The following is an 18,752-nucleotide window of genomic DNA, read 5'->3' on the forward strand; positions in this document are numbered from 1 at the left end:
AACCCGGCAGTTCCACCAAGTAAGGGCCCGGCCGGTGAAGGTTAAGGTTGCGAACTTAACTTTGCTCGCTTCGGGGCAGGAGCACACCTGAAAGACTACTTCGGTCTTTTCAAACCATTGCATCAACGTGATGACTCCCCCGCTTCCATTGAAGTTGTCGGGTTTGCCATTTGTGAAGTCCTTGTATGAACACTCTTTTGCACGCCACGTACTGTCTCCGTGGATAGAGTGTGTAGCTCCCGATCCCGAGCCACCAGCTCCGTTGGTCCCTATATGTGACATTGCGGCCGCTACGGCTGCTGTTACTGCAGCCTGGAACATCGCGGGATCAAACTGTGGAGGCGGCGGCGGAGGAGGTGTTGCTGTGTTGCTGGAAGGTCTTGGTCTTCTTCTTGGCGGCATGGTTCTGTCATAAGTCGTAAACCAATGTACTTTTAGTAAAAGTGTATTTATAGGGAGAGAAATCTTTTATACATAAAGTATATTATTACGTTGTTTTCCGGTATGTTTACGATACATACGATTTTATACTTTTTATTGACCCAATACATTGGGTTATGAGGTAAAATGAAAGTATAAAATATTTTTATTATAGTAACACAAAATACTCCTATAGTATTTGTAAATGTTTAGTTTTGAGTTCTTAAAGCATTTAGTTACTTTATAATATTCATCATACTTTTAATGAGAATTTATAAGTCCTTGTCTTACCCGTTCGGCTAACGACCCTCCACCGATCAAGGAAGCGGTGGGTGAGAGTGGACACCCATTAAGTTGCCATTTTATAGGCAACAACCTTATACCCCCCTTATAGACCGGCTTCGTGAATGAGGCGTACTAGCGGTAAGACGAGTTTGTTAGATTTGTTGTCCATCCTGACCATCCCCCGGTATATGCAAGTCAATTCCCGGACAGATATAGTTGATCAGGCTATATCCTTCCCAGACTTGATTTACATATACCAAGGCATACCCATAATGTACAACTCCTCTTCTTTTATTTTATGTTGTTGTAGTTATGACACTATGTGAGCATGTATGCATGTATTTATACTTTTTAATAAAAAAAATCATTTATTTTCTAAAAGTATATTTATTTGAAAAATGCACAAATCAGAGACTATTAGTCCCAATTGTGTTTATAGTTTGTATATCTTATGTGGTTTGATATACTTAATTCACTATAAACTGCGCTCTGATACCAATCTGTCACACCCCCAAACCAAGGATGGCGGAAACGTCCGGGGGTGGAGGACTTCATGTATAGTATCATAACAGCAATTGTAATAGTAATTCAAGCAAACACAACCAACATATATATAATTGAAAAAATATTACATCATTGTATGAATTACATGTTTACGAATCAATTACAATATGTTGATAAAATATGAAATAGTAGACGCCTTAGCGTCCCATCCTCAAAAGCACTTGATTACCTGTTTAATGATTTCCTGAGAATACAAGTTGTTTGAAAAAGTGTCAACACAAAGGTTGGTGAGTTCATAAGCTTTTCATTTGTAAAAGTAGTATTTGTGTTAGAAAAATCCAATATTTTCCTTAATGTGTAAATGTAGTATTAAAACCCAAAGACCGAAATGTACAAGTAATTTGTCATATTTATAGTAAAACAATGCAAGTTTAAATCGACATAAACTCGTTAAATTTTAATGAAGTTCCCGTAAATTCCAATGTTTGTTAATACTTTATGTGAGTTTATTATAACCATACTATGACCAAGGTTGCCTAAAACGACGTTCTTCAGGCGTCGGAAATGTTATGACATTTGTCACCCCAGACCTATCGGTCTAACTGTTGCATGCAGTTTAGGTGTGGGTTTGTCAAACCCAATATAGATCTATACACAAGTATCACGCTCTCCCTCAAGGAGACTCTGGTTACAATACAGGACTTAATGGTAATTTGAAGTAATTGTCTCACAAAGTCATTAACGGAATTTCGTGTTATGAAAACTTGGTACCGTATGGCCGTACCTTGCTTAATGAAAATATCCTTTGTATAAATGTACCCTTTTTAAATGTATGTGTTATGTAATGTATCATAAACTATACCTATTATAGTTTATCAACCAAGGGTAGTACGTGGTAATGTATGCAAACTATATTCAAAATAGTTTATTTAATGTTTGAATGTATCGATTGTACTTTGATTATAATCACTTGTTATTCTTTATATTTTATATGACCAAATCCATTTGTAAACTGATGTGTGTCTAAATATTAAGATAAAATGTCATATATTGCAGTAACATATAGTCACATAAAGATATACACCTTGCTCAACATGTTACAAGATGAAATGAAATTAACAGCAACTTTTCGTTAAAAACAGTTTCTGTTACCGTTCTTAGAAAATTTATAGAAAAATCATCACAGCTCTAAATCCAAATCCGCAAATTTTGAGAGTTTGGAATATGAGTCTAGTTTGTTCGTGAATTTTATCACGATTTTTAGTGATCTCTAACAGAGGTGAAAATGTTCATAATCACAGACTGGTCGGGGTTTGCCTCTGAAATGACAGGCCGTTTTGTAAAAATCACCATTAATTGTAGAAAAATCATTTGGAGGTGTGCAAGTAGTCATTTTAAAGCTAAGAGTTTGAACTACTTGCATCTGAAACAGTTTTGAAAACTAAAATTTTTAAGTTAGCCAAAACAGTCCGTGATTAACGTCCATCTTTTCTGATGCAATCTGTTAGAAAAAGTTTAATTGTGTTCTTGATGATTTTACTTGTATTCCCCCCTTAAAACTTAAGAAAAACATGTAAATGTATGGTATGAACTCACCTTATGTGGTTTCAGTGGATGAAAGTGAGAGAGAGGAAGTGTTCAACTCAAGAACACTAAGAAGATGTCTTGATGATTCGAAAATCTAACACCGATTAAGATGAAACTTGTGTAAGATATCAATGATTTGAGTAGAATGGAGTTTAATAATTATGTGAATGATGAAGATACTTACTAATTGAAGCAAGAAATCCCTGGAGAAAGCCTTGAAGTTCTTGAAGTTGAGAGAAAAGATGAGAGAATTTTGGAGAGTGTTCTTGCTTGCTAAGTGTAGAATGAAAGAGTTTTTATGGAGAATGAGGAGAGAGGATCAATCCTCCAGCTCTTAGAACGTGGGAAGAGCTGGAGATTGGTTGTAAAGGTCCACTAAGGAGACAAGGAGTAGTGGGAAAGAGTGGATGATCATAGAGTGAGGTGGTGGTGGCTTGCTTTTGTCATAAAATAAGGAAAAGCAAATATTCCCTCAATAATTAGTCCAACCACCAATTCTTTTAATACATTTTTATAAAAACCCTGGAGATTTATATATTTTGGGGCCTTAGTTTATAAAATAAAGTTTTGGGTGAAAATCCCACGTTAAAATAATGAAAAACGGAGTTAAAACGAAGTCGTAGTCGAAAAACCGGAAAAATTATGACACGCAAACATGCATGTCGTCTTCTTTTATGACAGGGGCTTCCTTGATACTCATTGCGTGTCCTAAACACGCGAGTCGTAAGTTTACCACAGACAAATGTGTGTCGTCTTCCTTTATGACAGGGACTTCGGTCCTGAAGCTTCAGTTTTGGGTCCTTAAGCCTATTTTACCCGTTTTTACCCCGTTTCAAGTGGTTTTTGACCCAGTTAAGGGTCGGGATGGCCCGAATGATTACAAAAAATTAAAGGAACTTTTGAGAGAGATTTGGGAGAGATTCGGGAGAGATTTGGGAGAGATTTTAATAGAGAGAGGTTGAGTGAAAGAGATTGTGAGAGGTTTCGTTTGTGATCTTTTTGAGTGTCCGGCTTCGCAACGAAAGGTCCATAAACCCCGTTAAGCCATGATTTAGTGTCTTACACAATCCCGATGATTGTGCAATAGTGTTTTATCGCTTTGGTTTGTTGTTTAGCATTGTTAAGGCTAAGGAAAATCAAACACATGAACTTTCCAAATGATGATTTCTCATTAAAATAGCGAATTGTATAGTGATTACATAACGTAAACCCTAGCATACAAGGGTTATTGGAGTTGACCGGTTTGACTTGTTGACTTTGAATTGACCGAAATTTGACGGTTGTCACATCATCCCCCCGTTAGAAGGAATTTCGTCCCGAAATTTTCATTTTGACTGGGATTTCAAGAGTTTGTGAAGAGATGTGGATACTTTTGTTTCATCTGATCCTCGCGTTCCCAGGTGAATTCGGGTCCTCGTTTAGCGTTCCAACGTACCTTCACGATGGGAATACGACTTTGTTTCGTTCGTTTGATTTCCCGGTCCATGATCTCCACAGGTTCTTCCACGAAGTTGAGGCTCTCATTGATCTCGATTTCCTCGAGTGGAATAATGAGAGTCTCATCGGATAGGCACTTTTTCAAGTTCGAGACGTGGAAGGTAGGATGCACATTACTAAGTTCGCGGGGTAGATTGAGTTTGTAAGCTACGGGGCCGATTCTAGCGAGAATCTCAAAAGGTCCTATGTATCTTGGATTCAGCTTCCCACGCTTTCCGAAGCGTATCAAGCCTTTCCAGGGTGAGACTTTCAAAAGGACTCGGTCTCCCACCTGGAATTCCAAGGGTTTCCTCCGCTTGTCCGCGTAGCTTTTCTGTCGGTCTCTTGAGGCTTTAAGTCGTGCTCGGATTTGTACGATCTTTTCGGTGGTTTCGCGGATGATTTCTGGACCGGTGAGAGTGCTATTAGAGACTTGCCCTCTAGCTAGCTGTGTATCCCCCACCTCAGCCCAACACAGGGGTGATCTGCATTTGCGACCGTAAAGAGCTTCGAATGGAGCGACTTTGATGCTAGTATGATAGCTGTTATTGTAGGAGAATTCGATAAGCGGTAGATGGGTATCCCATGCTTTACCGAAGTCTATCACACAAGCTCTTAACATGTCTTCCAACGTTTGAATGGTTCGCTCGCTCTGTCCGTCGGTTTGTGGGTGGTAGGCCGTACTCATGTCAAGCCTAGTTCCCAATGATTTTTGTAGAGACTGCCAAAACCGTGAGGTAAATCTACTATCTCTATCGGAGATAATGGATATCGGCACACCATGGAGTCGTACAATCTCTCTGATGTACGTTCTAGTCAGCTTCTCCATCTTGTCGGTTTCTTTTATTGGAAGAAAGTGTGCTGATTTGGTCAATCTGTCTACAATTACCCATATTGTGTCAAGACTGCCCGATGTCTTAGGCAGCTTGGTTATGAAGTCCATTGTTATTCGTTCCCACTTCCACTCAGGTATATCCAGCTGTTGTAATAGCCCGGATGGTTTCTGGTATTCGGTTTTGACCTTAGCGCAAGTCAGGCACTTGCTCACATAGGTAGCAATCTCAGCTTTCATGTTCGGCCACCAGTATAATTTCTTGAGGTCCAGATACATCTTATCCGACCCGGGATGGATGGAGTATCGAGTCTTGTGTGCTTCATTCATGACGACATCTCGGAGTCCACCGAACTTCGGTGTCCAAATCCGGTTCATGATATAACGTGCTCCATCCTCCTTGACTTCTAAGTTTTTATCCATTCCCCTTAACGTCTCTCCTGCCACCTTTTCTGGTTTCAAAGCTTCCAGTTGAGCTTCCTTGATGTGTATGGTCAGGTGGGAATGGATTGTCATTGTTAAGGATTTTACTCGGCGGCCCGAGTACTCCTTCCTGCTTAGAGCATCGGCCACTACATTGGCCTTGCCCGGATGATAACGAATTTCGCACTCGTAGTCATTCAGCAACTCCACCCATCTCCTCTGTCGCATGTTGAGCTCTTTCTGATTGAGGATATGCTGAAGACTTTTGTGATCAGTGAAGATAGTGCATTTCGTGCCGTAGAGGTAGTGTCTCCAGATCTTCAAAGCGAATACCACTGCTCCTAATTCCAGGTCGTGCGTAGTATAATTAACCTCGTGTGTCTTAAGCTGTCTCGATGCATATGCGATAACCTTCCCTCTCTGCATGAGCACACATCCGAGGCCTTGATTCGAAGCATCACAGTACACTACGAAGTCCTCGGTTCCCTCTGGGAGAGACAAGATCGGTGCGCTGCATAGGGCTTGTTTTAACGTTTGGAAAGCAGTTTCTTGTTTATTTTCCCACTTGAATATCACACCTTTCTGCGTCAAAGTGGTGAGTGGTTTCGCAATCTTGGAGAAGTTTTGTATAAATCTTCGATAGTAGCCAGCAAGCCCAAGGAATTGTCGAATTTCGGTTGGCGTCTTGGGTGCTGACCAATTCTCGATTGCCTTGATCTTGGAGGGATCCACATGTATGCCTTTCTCACTTACCACATGTCCAAGGAAATCCACTTCTCTAATCCAGAATTCACACTTAGAGAACTTAGCATAAAGCTTCTCCGCTCTTAGCGTCTCTAGCACTTGGCGTAGATGTAGGCGATGCTCCTCCTCGCTTCGCGAGTAGATCAAGATATCGTCGATGAATACGATTACAAACTTGTCTAGGTAGGGTCGACACACTCTATTCATTAGGTCCATGAATACCGCAGGTGCGTTTGTTAAACCGAAGGACATCACCACAAACTCGTAGTGCCCATAGCGAGTTCTGAATACAGTTTTGGGAATATCTTCTTCTTGAACTCGTAGTTGATGGTAGCCTGACCTTAGGTCGATCTTTGAGAAGAAATTTGCTCCTTGGAGTTGGTCGAAAAGGTCGTCGATTCGGGGCAGAGGATATCGGTTTTTGATGGTGAGCTTGTTTAGTTCCCGATAATCGATGCACATGCGAAAGGATCCGTCCTTCTTCTTTACAAAAAGGACTGGTGCTCCCCAAGGTGAGAAGCTTGGTCTGATGAACCCTTTGTTCAAAAGCTCGGTTAATTGACTGGACAACTCCTGCATTTCTGATGGTGCGAGGCGGTATGGAGCTCTGGCTACGGGGGTAGCTCCGGGTATTAAGTCAATTCTGAAATCGACTTGTCGTGCGAGTGGTACACCAGGAAGATCCTCTGGGAACACATCTGGGAAGTTACACACTTCGGGGATGTCCTTGATGTCTTTCACGTCTTGTTTCTTGTCTACTATGTGGGCTAAGAAGGCGTGGTACTCCTTCCGGAGATACTTTTGGGCTTTGATGCATGAGATGATTTGTAAATTCGCACTAGGTTTGTCACCATAGATAAGAAGGGTTTCGTCGTTTGGTAGATTGAGGCGAACGGCCCTTTCGTAACATAGAATGTCGGCACGGTGAGGAACTAACCAATCCATCCCGATGATTACGTCGAAGCTTTTTATGGTGACTGGCATCAGGTCAATTTTAAATGTATGGTTGTCTAGAGTGAGAGTACATTCTGAGTATATATCGCTAGTGCTTTCTATTTTCCCATTTGCCATTTCTACTACATAAGTATCCTTTAGTGATTGGGGATTTTGTTCAAGTAAATGTTTATATTGGTGGCTCACGAAACTCCTCTCCGCTCCACTATCGAATAGTACGCATGCATAAGAGTTATTGAGGAGAAACGTACCGGTAACCACCGTGGGATCCTCGACTGCTTCCCCGTGTCCTATTGCCAGGACTCTTCCTACTCCACCAGCATTAGGGGCTTGTGCTTTGGGGCAGTCTCTTTTGAAGTGACCTGCGTCTCCACAGTTGTAGCAGGTCCGGGTTGCCCCCGTACTGGCGACTTGGTTGATTGGTTGAGCCGGCGCTTTACAGAAACGAGCAGTGTGCCCCTTCCTGTCGCAGTTGTTACAGTGCATCTCCCTACAAGCACCATTGTGGTGAAAGTTGCACTTGTTGCACTTAGGTAGTTTTCCCGCATATGGCTTCGGTGGTGCTGGAGTGGTAGCAGTAGTGGCAACATTAGTGGCAGCATGGACAGCAACAATTTGTTGCTTCTTAGCGGGGTCCTGTGCTGGTTGGCTCTTCTTTTCGTTCCAGAACTTCCTTTTGTTGTTTCCCCCTTTTGATTTATCAGTGGTGGTGGTTGTAGTATTATGACCGGCTCGGTGGTCAACAAGTTGTTGTGCCAGCTCCCTGGCACTGTCAAAAGTAGTTGGCCTTGAAGCCAGGACACTACTTTGCACGTGGAGAGACAGTCCCCAAAGGTATCGCTCCACCTTTTTCTCCTGCGGAGTAACCATTGTTGGGCAGAGGAGAGCCAATTCATTGAATCGGGTGGTGTAGGTTTCAAGGTCAGAGCCCGTCATCCTGAGGTTCCAGAGTTCTTGTTCCAGCTTTTGAATTTCACCTCTCGGGCAGTACTCCTTCATCATCAACGTTTTTAGTTCTGCCCAGGTTATGGAGCTAGCCACTTCGAGAGTAAGTGACTTAACCCGGCAGTTCCACCAAGTAAGGGCCCGGCCGGTGAAGGTTAAGGTTGCGAACTTAACTTTGCTCGCTTCGGGGCAGGAGCACACCTGAAAGACTACTTCGGTCTTTTCAAACCATTGCATCAACGTGATGACTCCCCCGCTTCCATTGAAGTTGTCGGGTTTGCCATTTGTGAAGTCCTTGTATGAACACTCTTTTGCACGCCACGTACTGTCTCCGTGGATAGAGTGTGTAGCTCCCGATCCCGAGCCACCAGCTCCGTTGGTCCCTATATGTGACATTGCGGCCGCTACGGCTGCTGTTACTGCAGCCTGGAACATCGCGGGATCAAACTGTGGAGGCGGCGGCGGAGGAGGTGTTGCTGTGTTGCTGGAAGGTCTTGGTCTTCTTCTTGGCGGCATGGTTCTGTCATAAGTCGTAAACCAATGTACTTTTAGTAAAAGTGTATTTATAGGGAGAGAAATCTTTTATACATAAAGTATATTATTACGTTGTTTTCCGGTATGTTTACGATACATACGATTTTATACTTTTTATTGACCCAATACATTGGGTTATGAGGTAAAATGAAAGTATAAAATATTTTTATTATAGTAACACAAAATACTCCTATAGTATTTGTAAATGTTTAGTTTTGAGTTCTTAAAGCATTTAGTTACTTTATAATATTCATCATACTTTTAATGAGAATTTATAAGTCCTTGTCTTACCCGTTCGGCTAACGACCCTCCACCGATCAAGGAAGCGGTGGGTGAGAGTGGACACCCATTAAGTTGCCATTTTATAGGCAGCAACCTTATACCCCCCTTATAGACCGGCTTCGTGAATGAGGCGTACTAGCGGTAAGACGAGTTTGTTAGATTTGTTGTCCATCCTGACCATCCCCCGGTATATGCAAGTCAATTCCCGGACAGATATAGTTGATCAGGCTATATCCTTCCCAGACTTGATTTACATATACCAAGGCATACCCATAATGTACAACTCCTCTTCTTTTATTTTATGTTGTTGTAGTTATGACACTATATGAGCATGTATGCATGTATTTATACTTTTTAATAAAAAAAATCATTTATTTTCTAAAAGTATATTTATTTGAAAAATGCACAAATCAGAGACTATTAGTCCCAATTGTGTTTATAGTTTGTATATCTTATGTGGTTTGATATACTTAATTCACTATAAACTGCGCTCTGATACCAATCTGTCACACCCCCAAACCAAGGATGGCGGAAACGTCCGGGGGTGGAGGACTTCATGTATAGTATCATAACAGCAATTGTAATAGTAATTCAAGCAAACACAACCAACATATATATAATTGAAAAAATATTACATCATTGTATGAATTACATGTTTACGAATCAATTACAATATGTTGATAAAATATGAAATAGTAGACGCCTTAGCGTCCCATCCTCAAAAGCACTTGATTACCTGTTTAATGATTTCCTGAGAATACAAGTTGTTTGAAAAAGTGTCAACACAAAGGTTGGTGAGTTCATAAGCTTTTCATTTGTAAAAGTAGTATTTGTGTTAGAAAAATCCAATATTTTCCTTAATGTGTAAATGTAGTATTAAAACCCAAAGACCGAAATGTACAAGTAATTTGTCATATTTATAGTAAAACAATGCAAGTTTAAATCGACATAAACTCGTTAAATTTTAATGAAGTTCCCGTAAATTCCAATGTTTGTTAATACTTTATGTGAGTTTATTATAACCATACTATGACCAAGGTTGCCTAAAACGACGTTCTTCAGGCGTCGGAAATGTTATGACATTTGTCACCCCAGACCTATCGGTCTAACTGTTGCATGCAGTTTAGGTGTGGGTTTGTCAAACCCAATATAGATCTATACACAAGTATCACGCTCTCCCTCAAGGAGACTCTGGTTACAATACAGGACTTAATGGTAATTTGAAGTAATTGTCTCACAAAGTCATTAACGGAATTTCGTGTTATGAAAACTTGGTACCGTATGGCCGTACCTTGCTTAATGAAAATATCCTTTGTATAAATGTACCCTTTTTAAATGTATGTGTTATGTAATGTATCATAAACTATACCTATTATAGTTTATCAACCAAGGGTAGTACGTGGTAATGTATGCAAACTATATTCAAAATAGTTTATTTAATGTTTGAATGTATCGATTGTACTTTGATTATAATCACTTGTTATTCTTTATATTTTATATGACCAAATCCATTTGTAAACTGATGTGTGTCTAAATATTAAGATAAAATGTCATATATTGCAGTAACATATAGTCACATAAAGTAATACACCTTGCTCAACATGTTACAAGATGAAATGAAATTAACAGCAACTTTTCGTTAAAAACAGTTTCTGTTACCGTTCTTAGAAAATTTATAGAAAAATCATCACAGCTCTAAATCCAAATCCGCAAATTTTGAGAGTTTGGAATATGAGTCTAGTTTGTTCGTGAATTTTATCACGATTTTTAGTGATCTCTAACAGAGGTGAAAATGTTCATAATCACAAACTGGTCGGGGTTTGCCTCTGAAATGACAGACAGTTTTGTAAAAATCACCATTAATTGTAGAAAAATCATTTGGAGGTGTGCAAGTAGTCATTTTAAAGCTAAGAGTTTGAACTACTTGCATCTGAAACAGTTTTGAAAACTAAAATTTTTAAGTTAGCCAAAACAGTCCGTGATTAACGTCCATCTTTTCTGATGCAATCTGTTAGAAAAAGTTTAATTGTGTTCTTGATGATTTTACTTGTATTCCCCCCTTAAAACTTAAGAAAAACATGTAAATGTATGGTATGAACTCACCTTATGTGGTTTCAGTGGATGAAAGTGAGAGAGAGGAAGTGTTCAACTCAAGAACACTAAGAAGATGTCTTGATGATTCGAAAATCTAACACCGAATAAGATGGAACTTGTGTAAGATATCAATGATTTGAGTAGAATGGAGTTTAATAATTATGTGAATGATGAAGATACTTACTAATTGAAGCAAGAAATCCCTGGAGAAAGCCTTGAAGTTCTTGAAGTTGAGAGAAAAGATGAGAGAATTTTGGAGAGTGTTCTTGGTTGCTAAGTGTAGAATGAAAGAGTTTTTATAGAGAATGAGGAGAGAGGATCAATCCTCCAGCTCTTAGAACGTGGGAAGAGCTGGAGATTGGTTGTAAAGGTCCACTAAGGAGACAAGGAGTAGTGGGAAAGAGTGGATGATCATAGAGTGAGGTGGTGGTGGCTTGTTTTTGTCATAAAATAAGGAAAAGCAAATATTCCCTCAATAATTAGTCCAACCACCAATTCTTTTAATACATTTTTATAAAAACCCTGGAGATTTATATATTTTGGGGCCTTAGTTTATAAAATAAAGTTTTGGGTGAAAATCCCACGTTAAAATAATGAAAAACGGAGTTAAAACGAAGTCGTAGTCGAAAAACCGGAAAAATTATGACACGCAAACATGCATGTCGTCTTCTTTTATGACAGGGGCTTCCTTGATACTCATTGCGTGTCCTAAACACGCGAGTCGTAAGTTTACGACAGACAAATGTGTGTCGTCTTCCTTTATGACAGGGACTTCGGTCCTGAAGCTTCAGTTTTGGGTCCTTAAGCCTATTTTACCCGTTTTTACCCCGTTTCAAGTGGTTTTTGACCCAGTTAAGGGTCGGGATGGCCCGAATGATTACAAAAAATTAAAGGAACTTTTGAGAGAGATTTGGGAGAGATTCGGGAGAGATTTGGGAGAGATTTTAATAGAGAGAGGTTGAGTGAAAGAGATTGTGAGAGGTTTCGTTTGTGATCTTTTTGAGTGTCCGGCTTCGCAACGAAAGGTCCATAAACCCCGTTAAGCCATGATTTAGTGTCTTACACAATCCCGATGATTGTGCAATAATGTTTTATCGCTTTGGTTTGTTGTTTAGCATTGTTAAGGCTAAGGAAAATCAAACACATGAACTTTCCAAATGATGATTTCTCATTAAAATAGCGAATTGTATAGTGATTACATAACGTAAACCCTAGCATACAAGGGTTATTGGAGTTGACCGGTTTGACTTGTTGACTTTGAATTGACCGAAATTTGACGGTTGTCACAGTTATTACCCCGTGATTGCTAACCCTCACACTCTGTATTGTACCCTTGTTAATGCAAACCCGGTATGATGTATTATTACTTCTTTAATATATTATCCGTATACTAAAAGTATTATACATATCCTGATATAGGTAAATGAATTGTTGGTATTTTCCTTGGAATGTGAATCATACTTGTATATTTAGTTTTGAATCATAAATTATACCTATTATAATTTATATGTTCTATCGGATTAGCATGATTTCTCATGGATGAACACCTTTTCTCAGCATGATACAAAGGTAATGATACCGAATGAAGTAACCTTTTATATTCATATATGTATAATATATATATATATATATATATATATATATATATATATATATATATATATATATATATATATATATTAAGAAGGAAATGACCTTCGGAAAAAATAACACCACCTTAATTCCACATCCAAACAAGGAAAAGGAAATAAGATAATTCATTAGTCCTAAGCCCTTCAAATCTTATTTATATATGTATACATATATAAACATGATTTTGGCAATTATAATTTGTAATAGTTTATAAAACATTTTTCAAAGAATTTAACGGAGTTTACATGACTTTAAAGATTTAACATGGCTTTAAGTCATTTTGGAAGTATTTGGTAATCCTTAAAAAACATAAGGAAACCCTTTGTGTCATTATTATCACATACAATTATTAACACAATTTATATTGTGTTCAACTTGTATTTCCCCCCTAAAAAGCATTTAAAAACCATTAAAAAGGTAGATTATAGGGGTATGAACTCACTTGATAAGTGGTGATTCGGGCAGCGTTTCGTTTCTATAGATGATCTTTCTCGAAGAAACCGCGAGTTTTTGAGTAAAAATCGGGCTTTATGCGGGCAACACTTCGACTGGAAAAAGGTTAGCTTCTCGAGAATTCTGGGGCTTCGGGGCTTGCTTCGGGTTTTAGATACGATACCGCGGCCTTGGGGGTTGTAAGAAAGTTTAAAGGGGTGAGAAAGGTGAAAAATGGTGAAATTTGGAGTAAAAATGGTGAAGGAACCGGGAGGGTTCGCACCTCCTATTTATAGTCCGAAGTCTCGGACAGGTGGCGAGGGGGAGGAGTCATCTATGAGGTGGCAGCGAGGGAGGGAAGCCACGCGTTCGGTTCGCAGGGAGCCACGAGGCCGACGAGAAGTGTCACCAGCCACACGTCGGACATGCGAAGGGAGGCTAGACACACATGTAGAGGCGTCTTACGATCCGTCTTAGACGGCGCCTAGGACGCGAGGCGCGTTAGATGGCCACTGGACCTCGGATTCGGACCAATCAGCGTTGGAAACGAGTGGACACGGGGAAGCCTCGCATGCGAGGTGACGTGTCCGGATGCCAGCCATGCGAAATTTCCCGGTTTTCAAGATTTCTCGATTTTTGTGCCAAAAACTTGCAAAAATCATAACTTTCGCATACAAGCTCCGTTTTCGATGTTCTTTATATACACGCGTAGGTAAAATTATACTCTACGACTTTCGTTTAGACTTCATCGGCTAATTTTGAACTTATTTTTTAATATTATTATTTTTAACAGACCGGGATAGGAAATCCGTTAAAAATTCATAACTTCTTCATCCGACGTCTGTTTTCGTCTGTCTTTTTACCGTTATACTACTTTTGACGAGACCTTCAATTCTCGTTTAAGTTGTGTCGGCTAAATATCGATCGATTTATATTTTGCTTGGTTCTTTTGATTTCCCTATCCATGGTTTCTATTTGTTCTTTTACAAAGTGTAGACTTTTATTTAACTTGATTTCATCGAGTGAAATAACAAGTGTTTCATCGGATAGACACCTCTTTAGATTAGATATGTGAAAGGTGGGATGAATGTTATTAAGTTTTTGTGGTAGTTTAAGTTTATAAGCTACAAGACCGATTCTGGTAAGAATATCGAATGGTCCTATGTACCTTGAATTTAGTATTCCATGCTTTCTCAAGCGTATCTTGTCCTTCCTGGGTGAGACCTTCATATGACAAGGTCATCAACATTGGAATTCGAAGGGTTTTCTTTTATCGAAGCCGTAGCTTCTCTGATTAACTCTGGAAGCTTTATGTCGCTTCCTGATTCGTATTTTCTTTTTGGTAGTTTCTCGGATGAATTCCAGATCAGCGAAGGTGCTGTGTGGAAATTGGACCTCTAGCTAGTTGCGTATTACCTAATTTAGTCCAGTGCAGATAGGATCTGCACTTGCGACCACAGAAGGTTTCGAATGGAGCAACTTTAATGCTAGCATGGTAAAGGACTCAACTAATTGGTAAATGGGTATCCCATACTTTACCATAGTCGATCGCATATGCTCAAGACTACTCTAGTTCCCAGGGATTTCTGAAGTGACTGCCTGAGCTGGGAGATTATTCTATTATCTCGATGGAGATAACAGATATTGGAACACCGTGCATTCTGACTAATCTCTCTAACACATGTTCTAGTTATCTTCTCTACTTGCATGTTTCTTCAAAATTGTAGGAAGTGCGAGGACTTGGCTAATCTGTCGACGATCACTAAAAATGGCATCAAGTCCACCTGTTGCCTTGGTAACTTGATTATAAAGCCCATTGTAATCCGCTACCACTTCCACTCAGGTATCTCCGGTTGTTGTAGTAAGCTTGTGGCTTTTGCTTCGATAAGACTCATACTTGGCTCATCCACCATCACCTCGTGTATGCAAGTCGTATATAATTCAGATTTCACAAAACGTTCGGATGGGTGACTCTGCCCCAGGTCCACAACCAAACAAGGAACAGGAGATAGGGCGGAATTACACATCCTAAATCTTGTTAAGTCTAAATTATATACCACTCTCGTGTATACACTTAGCAGCGATAGATTAACCAAATGAGTTCTTAGTCTCTATTCTTGAACTTGACATGCGGTACAATGATTTTCCTATGAGATCTATTGGCGTACTTCGGTGGTTACTGACTTCTAAAACTACTTCGGTGCTTTTCGTTTGAAGTTTCCTGTCTACTAAGTAGGCTAGAAGGGTGTGGTACCCTTTACATGGGCACTTCTGAAGTTTTGAAATGAGAGACAACCTAAGAGTTTGCGTTATGGATTGGAAGAATTTCATCTTACGGCTGATTAAGGAAAAAGTTCTCTTACACATCATAAGAATTTTCACATGGTAAGGGACAGGCCAAACCATGTCGAATGAGGATGTCGGAATTTTCTCGACGAAATAGATATTAAGTCGTTCTGGGAGGAATGATTACTAGGATGATGAACCATCCTATGTACCTAAGTTTTCAGCGCTTCTGGTTTTACTCTGTTATTATCGCTACGAACCCCTTTTTGATTCGAAATTGGCGGGTACTACCAATACGAGGGTTCTGATAATTTGAAATTATGAACTTTCATGAAACAATCCTTACTAGGTCTCTCTATAATCGCTTAGTGTATATAAGTCATGTATAATTAAGATTAGTAAGACCTTTGACTGAGCAACCCTGCCCTAAATCCACAACCAAACAAGGAACAGGAAATGAGGCGGAATTACTCACTCTAAATCTACAAATCTTAATTATAAATGACTCTTATGTATACACTAAGCCATCATAGCTTACCTGTTAGGGTTTCAAATTTTATATGAATGTTGTGATTTGATTTGAACGGGAGAGTGATCATAATTATAGATAATTATTGGGGTTTAGAAGCGTACCAAAATATAGCAGGGTTCTTTGATGCCTTCCCATGCATTGGGGTCAAACTTCTCCTGCTCCCCCGTCGTTCTTCTCTGTTGGACAGTCTCTCTTGTAATGTCCTATTTCACCACAAAGGTGACATATTGGAATGGTTCTGACTTTGGCAGTTGAAGTGATGAACTCAACCGGAGTTCTACAGATGCGAGCGGTGTGCCCCTTCATGTTGAATCTATTACGATGCTGCTTTCGGCAAACTCCATGATGATGGCCGTTGCACTTGTTGCAGTGTGGGAGGTTTCCTAAGTACGACGTGGTCGGTGCTAGAATAAAAGGGCTGATGGAGGTATTGACTGCCCCAGTTCGTTGCCCTCTGTTAGGTTCTTGAGTTGAACAACTCCCTTTCTTGTTCTTGAACTTCCGTTTCTGGATATTAGGCTTAAAGTTCGAAGTGTCCTTACAAATAGGTACTCGTTGATGTACTTGGTCATCACCACGATCGGGGTTATCGATAGCATTACCACTAACATTTGCGTTGTTAGCATTAAGGTGTGCCATGACAGCTGCTACAGCTGCTGTGACTGCAGCTTGAAACGTAGCCGCATCCATTTGAAGGATTGGTGTTTTGCTGGTGGGTTGGTTACGTTTCTTCGGAGGCATGATTCTGTTACATGATAAGAAAATGAGCTCGTGAGCGACTATCGTTGTCTCTAGATGTATTCTAACCATTTGTATCTACGAATAAATCTTTCGTTTTGTTATATTGTTGTCAATGATTCGACCTGCATCCCTATGATGCAGTCCTAGTAAGGAACAGAAATAAGTTTCTAGAATGGTTATGAACCGAGTATCATCCGAACTAAGTTACCTTCGATTGGTGGATATCGTTTTCCAACTTTCGAAATGATTTGAAAACAATTCATAATAAAGTCTACATAAAATAGACTTATGAATTTGAGAAGTAATCACTATCAATTGAGATTTCATGATCTGATTTATTGTTATTAGTCGTGACAGGAAAAGAGGATAAGCTCAAAACCTACTGTGAGTAATGTAATCATTAACTCACTAGGTTGAATCGATTTACTAGTTATTACTTAGATAAAAAGGCGCTTAAACACTTCACATGAATCACACGTGGTTTTCCTTTGTTCTCTGTTCTATTATGGGTGGTAATGATTTGTTCTCTCCTGGTATCTATAGGGTGTCCTTTTCCTCCGTAGGTATATTGAATTCCTGAGTTGTCTTACTTCCGATTCTGATACTGATCCCCATTACTTCGTAATGAAGATTTTGAATCTCGGAACTTCATGCGAATCTCTCATTGGTGTCCTTAATAGGGTAAGGGCACTAAGTGATTTCTATAGTTTATTTACTTATCATCTGTTTCTTTCTCGGAATTATCCTAGTGAAATTATGTTGGATCCTCCTTGACTCTTCTATTGATTACTGGAGTAACTACATCTATCTAAGGGGTTTACACGAGAATGTAAATGTCTAAAGAATCTATGAGAAAATTTAAATTTTTACGAAGGTGATCCTTTCTGGTCCTTCTATAATCATATGGTGTGTATCGATTATATATAATCCAGATCAAATAGACCTTCGAATAATTAATCCTACTCTAAAACCACATCTAAACAAGGAAAAGGAAGTAGAGTGAAAATCACATATTCTAAGTCTATAAAATCTCAACTATATATAACCTTACCATACCCACTTAGTAATTATAGACTTATCAGAAAAGATCTTTTCAACATTACCCCAAAGTGATTTATGGTATCTAAAATACATCCATGGTATTTTAATTATAAGTTTGATTCTTGGACTTCTGGATATAAGAAGTTGATAAGTTTTCAGTTTTCTAGTTATAGCATCCTAAAATACTCCAATAGTATTTTAACCTTTATGTTTGGTTCTAGAATTCTTCTGGTACCTAGGTAAGTTTTAGACTTGTTGCAACATACAATCACTCCCAAACACATGTTGGTCATATCTCAAATGAATATAGTTGATCCGGCTATATTGATCCCATATATGATTACGTCACTGTCTAGGTTTAACTGTAATGTCCAACATCCAAATACTTTTGTTTTATTCTTCTTGTGATACTCATTCTAGTATATATATTATGCATGTACTTATACTTTTATAAAATATTGTTATATTTTTAAAGTATAACCCTTCGTCAGAGTGTTTTTATCCCAATGGGTTTATAGTTGTATATCTTTTATGACTGATATACTGAGTTCACTATAAACACTGCTCTGATACCAATCTGTCACACCCCCAAACCAAAACGGCGGAAACGTTCGGGGACGAGGACTTCAGGTAAGCATCACAACACATGCAATATAGTAATCAAAGTACAAACAAACATTGCATTAATAAGTATAAGTTTTACATAAGTGTTTAAACATTACATATTCAAACACCAAAGTAGGTACAGTAGAAGACAAGAGTCGTGGTACGGTACTAGGTAGTCTTCTCAAAAGCTTCAGGAGTGTACCTGTCTACTAGATTCCTGAGAATACAAGTTATTTTGAAAGAGTAAATCAGCATTTAAGCTGGTGAGTTCATAAGTATTTTAGTTCTATAAAGTATACTCTAAGTTCTTGGAAAAGTTCACTGGTTCCTCTAGAAAATCCTATATTTCCTGAGGTGATAAACTGATAACCTCAATAGTTCCCTCTGCAATTACTTAGTTTA

The 18,752-nt window shown here is 39.1% G+C and overlaps 1 protein-coding gene and 1 long non-coding RNA gene across 5 annotated transcripts; both read right to left on the reverse strand.

The window, feature by feature from the left end:
* Window positions 1-111: 111 nt before the first annotated feature.
* On the reverse strand, window positions 112-8,274 carry LOC145138320 (uncharacterized). 3 transcript variants are annotated; one of them, XR_013721440.1, is made up of 3 exons: window positions 2,981-3,064; window positions 2,806-2,890; window positions 112-406 (listed from the first exon to the last, which is right to left on the reverse strand). XR_013721440.1 is itself a non-coding variant. In XM_079072422.1 (2 exons), the coding sequence occupies exons 1-2, from the start codon at window positions 8,225-8,227 to the stop codon at window positions 1,443-1,445; spliced, it is 762 nt and encodes a 253-aa protein (XP_078928548.1). In that variant the 5' UTR covers window positions 8,228-8,274; the 3' UTR covers window positions 1,293-1,442. The 3 variants fall into 3 exon arrangements, 1 of the variants encoding a protein (XP_078928548.1); XR_013721441.1 differs by lacking the exon at window positions 112-406 and adding an exon at window positions 1,293-1,453; XM_079072422.1 differs by lacking the exons at window positions 112-406; window positions 2,806-2,890; window positions 2,981-3,064 and adding exons at window positions 1,293-1,453; window positions 7,477-8,274.
* Window positions 8,275-8,395: 121 nt separating this feature from the next.
* Window positions 8,396-11,378, reverse strand: LOC145140968 (uncharacterized). 2 transcript variants are annotated; one of them, XR_013722377.1, is made up of 3 exons: window positions 11,265-11,378; window positions 11,090-11,174; window positions 8,396-8,690 (listed from the first exon to the last, which is right to left on the reverse strand). It is a non-coding gene; the product is annotated as an uncharacterized LOC145140968 (long non-coding RNA). The 2 variants fall into 2 exon arrangements; XR_013722378.1 differs by lacking the exon at window positions 8,396-8,690 and adding an exon at window positions 9,577-9,737.
* Window positions 11,379-18,752: the final 7,374 nt, after the last annotated feature.

Source organism: Lactuca virosa, chromosome 9 (genome assembly GCF_052849685.1).
Source record: "Lactuca virosa cultivar CGN04683 chromosome 9, Lactuca_virosa_CGN04683_v6, whole genome shotgun sequence".
Classification (NCBI taxonomy): domain Eukaryota; kingdom Viridiplantae; phylum Streptophyta; class Magnoliopsida; order Asterales; family Asteraceae; genus Lactuca; species Lactuca virosa.